Source organism: Engystomops pustulosus, chromosome 7 (assembly GCF_040894005.1).
Source record: "Engystomops pustulosus chromosome 7, aEngPut4.maternal, whole genome shotgun sequence".
Lineage (NCBI taxonomy): Eukaryota > Metazoa > Chordata > Amphibia > Anura > Leptodactylidae > Engystomops > Engystomops pustulosus.
The window spans coordinates 157,495,955-157,501,954 of record NC_092417.1 but is presented as its reverse complement, the minus strand read 5'-3'; the positions used below and the strand labels follow the sequence as shown (position 1 = coordinate 157,501,954).

The following is a 6,000-nucleotide window of genomic DNA, read 5'->3' as shown; positions in this document are numbered from 1 at the left end:
CCCCCCCCCCCCCCCAAGGTCAGCAAGTTATCACCTATCCTGTGGATAGGAGCTAAAAGTGTTATCACTGGAGAAGCCCTTTAAGCATAATATAAGTGGCCACACATGTTGTAAATATCATCAGAATGTATTAAAACTATTGACCTGTGTATTTCCTACAAGGGGTTCTCCAACCATAAACCTTTTAGGTTTGGGTATCCATTATTAGGGTTTATGGTCATTTATACCCGTTTTAACTCTTCGTTAACCTTACACGCGACAGTCCCAGCTAAAAGCATAGCTCACAATAATCCACTTATATCTATTAATAATGTTACTAAAAAGAAAAACTATTTTTTGTAGATACAGAAAACACTATGTCCTTCACTAGCTATAAGTGGCATCTTAATTTTATTCATACGTACAGTCCATGAACAAAGTCCTTATAGTCCACGAAAAAATGTCCTAAGCAATAAGTTTAATGTCATCTGCAGCCCCTACTTGTTCAGTATCTGCAGTTTTCTCCTTTAGGAGTGAAATCTCAAGTCAACTTGCATTGTGTGCTGGCTGGAACACCCGACCCAAACAGTGGGCAACTGGAACTGAACTGGCATGCTGAACTCAGTTCTGCCCCAAACTGGATCCGGAACTGAAGCATGTCTGTTCAGTTCTGGTTGCTCAGCTTTCAGTTCAAACGTTCCAGCCACCCCACCTCCAAGTGAACAATTAAACTCACTCGGTGAGAGCGGCCTTAAAGGACATCTGCCACCAGGATGAAGGATTGTAAACCAAGCACACTGACATACTTCTGTGTGCCTACTCCGGCAGAATCCGCTCTTCTTTTAGTACCTTATGTCCTTATTTATAAGCAAAAAGGCTTTAAAAAATATGCAAATGAGCCTTAGGGGCTCCCATTTCATTTGCATAAATTTAAGAAACCTTTTTTTGTAAGTATGCTTGGTTTACAATCCTTCATCCTGGTGGTAGATGTCCCATTATTTTCTCACATTGGATTACTTTCTATTGTGTATATTCCACAGCGGAAGGAGGAGGCTGACCTTTGGGTTAGTCCTGTGGTTTGCCCAGATGTAAATCTGCATAAAAGAAAAGCCTCCTTGTCAAATAATACAAAACCTTAGACTTTAAATGTAAAACACTATACTAGATAACCTTGTGTTTACAGCGCCCACGCACACTGATGTGTCGCCACGGTTGCCAAATGTGTTCAGGGTTAAAATTAAAGTAGCCACTAAGATCAAGGATCCGTTACTTTCCCCATACTAATGAATCTCCAGCATCATCTCAGGAACAGATGACAGACAGAAGACATCCTTGTGCTGCTGATGAAGGAACAGTGCATGCTGCATTTATTTTTCTCATGGTTCACTCGTCCGTGAAAAAAAAAAAAAATGGACATGTGAATAGCCACATAGAAAACATTGGGTCAGTATGCTATCCAGAAAAAAAAAATCATTTAAAGCAAAGGATGTGATAACCGCTAGTCTCAGAGAGCTCTAATATAACCCAGAATCAAGCCATTTGGGAAAGGAAGGCATTGAATTCTATCAGATTTACAGGGGTTGGCCACTTTACCGCATGTATTTTGTAATTTGTTGGGGGGGGGGGCAGGATATCAGATAATTTATCAATATACATCTATTAATAGTTCTGCGCTGCTTTCTTGATATGTAAAGTGAAGCCTCCTGTCTTTTACCTCATCAGCCAGAGACTCCTGACCATAAAATGGCCACAGATGGAGGGTCATGTGATCCTGGCAGGATGATGGCTTATGGACAGATAGAGATCACATGACCCTCCATCTGTGGCCATTTTATGGTCAGGAATGTCTGGCCGATGAGGTAAAAGACAGGAGGCTTCACTAGACATATCAAGAAAGCGGAGCACAAGTATTAATAGATGCATATTGGTAAATTATCCAATATCCTGCCCCCCACACACTTACACACACATTACAACAAACATGAGATAAAGTGGTAAAACCCCTTTAAGTTCTGAAGTTTATGGAACCTAAAAAGGTTATAAGTGTACATGTCGTAAAAAGGGGGGCCCTGAAGTCTTTCATCACCTCAGAGCAGTAGCGGTGGGTGGATAAGGTGGCCAAAGGCCTCCTCGAAACCTAGGCCAATATTACAATCCGATACTAGTCATTGTACCCTTACAGCCTAAGGCTACATTCACACAATGTATTCCCGCCGTACCGTAGCACAGCGGGCATACATCAGCGCTGTGGAGAGGAGCAGGGGATGAGTGCAGCTAACCCCGCCCCTCTCCATAGGAATATACAGCATCCGTCGCCGTATTACGTAGAAAGATAGGACATGTCCTATCTTTCTACGGGCTGCGGAGCGGTACAGTGCCATGAGGCCATGAGCCCATAGAAGTGTATCAGGGACATATATACGCCGTATATACGTCGGACTTATATACGTCCCCCATACATGTGTGTGAACATAGCCTAACATTAAGATATCATACTACCATTCAGTCATTGTAGCCTTTATACATTGACTTGGATTGAGAAGAACTAAACCTTCTAAACTCGAAGTACACTGCATTATTTGAGGCAAACTAAATGGGGGAGGGCGTGTCTGTTGACATAGTGCGGACAGATTCTAGGTCCAAAACTGCTCAAGTTACTTCATGTTACAACCCCTGAAAGCCCCAAGAAATACAGACACTATAGGGATGGATAATTGGAAGGCCGATGATACGTCATGGAACTTGCTCTAGTTACGAGAACCACCAATGAAAGAGCCCCAACTAATATCTAGAAAGAAACTGTAAAATGGTGAACAAAGGTGAAACTTGCTTTAAATCGTCAAAAAATACATTTGCTCAATCATACAAGAAAAAAAATAATAATAAGTCCAAGAACTTTGTGATCAAAAATCATATAGAAAACAGAAAAAATAGATACCATTTTCACCAAAAATGCTACATTGCAAAATAAAATAAAATAAAAAAAAAAAAAAGTTATTTCTACAGTCTAATATTCATTTTTTACCTTACTCGGAAGGCCGTCATCTTCGTCCCAAAAAAATTGAAAAAATAATCAACGTAAAAAGTGTATTTTAATACAATTTTTTTTAAAAATCAGGAGAATTGTTCAGTTGTATTGATAGATTTTCCAGCAAGACCCCAGTGACTTCACTCCCGAAAGGTCAATCCATTACAATCTTCCTGAGAAAGAATTGTCAAATCGTCAACACAGGACGTCTCATACCCGTTCTGCCATGTTTCTACATTGACCCAAACCGTATGGTCAATGTCCCTTTACTTCCTCTGAGAAACCTTCAATGAACCCTGGAAGGATCTACAGAGGAGATAAGATGCCCCCTTACAGTGTTACACACTTACTGGATACTTATAGTCTAATTAAATCATTCATTTTACTTTCTGTGGATAAATGCATTCATTAAAATAATGAATATCTGCATCGAAAACAGAAGTTAACCAGTCTTTATGGTAACCAATTCCAAAAGATTCCACCAGAACATGTGCGTCTGTTCATCAAGATATATTGTCTTGGTTTCGTCTTGGCACGGTTAGCTGTTCGTAGGTCGGGAGAGTGCTGCTGGAGAGGTTGTTCCCGTTGTTCAGAGAGTTGCTCCGGTGAGGTGTCCTGCTTGCCGATTGGCTGCCCTGTTGGCTCGACACCAGGTGATGAAGCATATCTGTTATGAGATTCAGTTTGTGGTCCATTTGGGTTACCTAAAAATGGTAGAGAAACCTTAAATAATAGAAAATACCACACACAGTTTAAGGGAAAGGGTGGTGCTGTCTGGTCAACTCCTTGGAGGTAGCCATTGGAGTTGATAACCAGATTGATCAAGTCTCACAATGAGCGATCTGGGGATCTGGTTCCATCAGTGGAATAGTCGTCTCTACCACAACACTCCCGTTAAAGATGGAAGTCTTAGAAGTCAATGATGACACTTGTCTACCTTCATAGCTGGAACCATCCATTAAGGTAGTGGTCTACTCTACGTCTGAATTATTAATACAGGGTGGTGACATGTCCACTTAAAGAGGACTTGTAAATTCGATTTGGGACCCCCAAATCTCTTCTTTGTGGAGGAGAGAAAAAATAAAACTCTTGTAATTACCTAGATGTGAATCTGATGAGGCATATAAGACTTAAATCTGAAGATCCCATGCCGGGTCTCCTCTCATGAAGTGGAAAGTGAATCAAGGATAATGCCACATAAGGGCAGTGGGTGGTTTAGTTTTCCAAATTGTCGTAAAAAGTTCCGTTATATATAACAGTGTAGTCAACTGCATTGTACTTTTTTTTTTCATTAAAATGGGCCTAGTGGGCAACATAGGCCACTGTATGCCTATACAGGGCCGGCTTCAGGTTTTAGTGTGCCCCTGGGCGACAGAGCCTTTGTGGGCCGCCCTCCAATGGCCACACTGCCCCCCCTTTCTCCCCTCCCCCTGCGGACACACTGAACCCCACCCCACCCTCCGGGAAAAAAAAAACCTCACCTTTTCTGGTTCCTCCTCAGCAGAGCTTGCAGCTGCCTTCTGTCTCCAGCCGGCACACGTGATCCGATGTCATCATGTACGCCGGCTTCAGAGCCGTCGTATACCATACGCAGCGCAGCTTCCGGGGAACCAGGAAAGGTGAGTTTTAGATTCTACCTCTATGCTGCACTCGTTGGGAGCGCAGGATTTAGCAGAAAAGTAATTGATCCGGATGGTGATCATTTGCACCAGTGTCTTATAGCGACACTGGTACAATTGTTCCTGGGGCTCGAGTGGGCCCCTCCAGCACCCCGGGGCCCCGGCACTTGCCCAGGTTGGCCAGGTGCTGGCACCAGGCCTGTACCTATACATTGCCCCCAGGGCTTCATGTCTATACATCTACAATCATCGGGCCTCTATGATGTAAGAAAGGTGCCATCATGGACTTTCAACACTTCCTGTCATACAAGGAGTGCCGGGATAAAGACTACCATTATGCTGCTGGAACCAGAGTAGGACAAGTCCACTTTATTTTTTTAATCCCCCCCCCCTTCCACACCCTCCATGGATCCCTGGAAAATAACTTTAAAGGGGTTCTACCAAGTTTGATTGTTATCCCCTAATTTCTAGTCTAACAAATTAACAAAGCGGCATATTAAGGATGTGCCATGCTTTACCATCTGATACAATGGAAGCATCAACAATTGCTGACCACAGCACTAGGGTGTCTATAGCTCTCTTTCAGACTTTAAATCCAAGTTTATAGTCACATACTGAATTGGAGTGTCGGAGAGAGGCTGTACTCAGCAATTTCCAACACTCCCATAATATTAATTGCAGGACACATATTGATCTGCAACTACATAAATTGGTGAGAACGGGATCCCAGCAGTTGCACCACCACCGATCACACTCTTATAATAATCAAACTTGGTAAACCCATCAAGATAAAACTTTCCCGCACCTTCCAAACTTTCTGAATGAGAATTTCTACTTATAAGGACATCTTACAGATGGAATAGAATGACAGGATTCCGTCTTCTGACAGATGTTCTTTAAAAAAAAAAAACAGTACGACTCCTATAGTACCCAACAATTTTCTCACCTTGTCTTCTACACGGTTCAATCTTGACCCGATCGTATTATTTCCTCGATCTTTAATTTTATCTGGACATAAAAATAAAAGTAGAAATTCTAAAATTGAGTTTGATTCCTGCAATATTTGGAGGATGTTGAGGCAGAAGAGTTCATGACATGCCATCCAGAGCATACAACAGGAGGGAATATTTGAGAAAAGAAAAAATGTGATATACGGCAAGTTGGTGAATCCTAATGGACAACGAGAAGTCAAGCAAAAATACTAACTACAAGTGTGAATAAGGTCTAGAAAGTAAAATGCAAAGATAACACAGTTACCTGATCCAGAAAGGAACAGTGAAGGCTTCCCCAATGACTGGTCCAATCTGTGCAAAAATAGAAAAAAGGATCAGTTTCAAATTCTAAAGAATATTAGCAAATCACATGTTACTGAAG

General features: G+C 41.9%; 1 protein-coding gene across 3 annotated transcripts in view; it reads right to left on the bottom strand.

Moving 5' to 3' along the window:
* Positions 1-3,052: 3,052 nt before the first annotated feature.
* KCNQ1 (potassium voltage-gated channel subfamily Q member 1) overlaps positions 3,053-6,000 on the bottom strand; it is an 89,455-nt gene continuing 86,507 nt past the window's right edge. For all 3 annotated transcript variants that reach the window (XM_072118537.1, XM_072118538.1, XM_072118539.1), the window contains 3 exons: positions 5,884-5,930; positions 5,573-5,634; positions 3,053-3,711 (listed from right to left, as the gene is read on the bottom strand). In XM_072118537.1, coding sequence (XP_071974638.1) covers positions 3,511-3,711; positions 5,573-5,634; positions 5,884-5,930 — 310 coding nt within the window. In that variant the 3' untranslated portion in view covers positions 3,053-3,510. The remainder of the gene's footprint in view (positions 3,712-5,572; positions 5,635-5,883; positions 5,931-6,000) is intronic.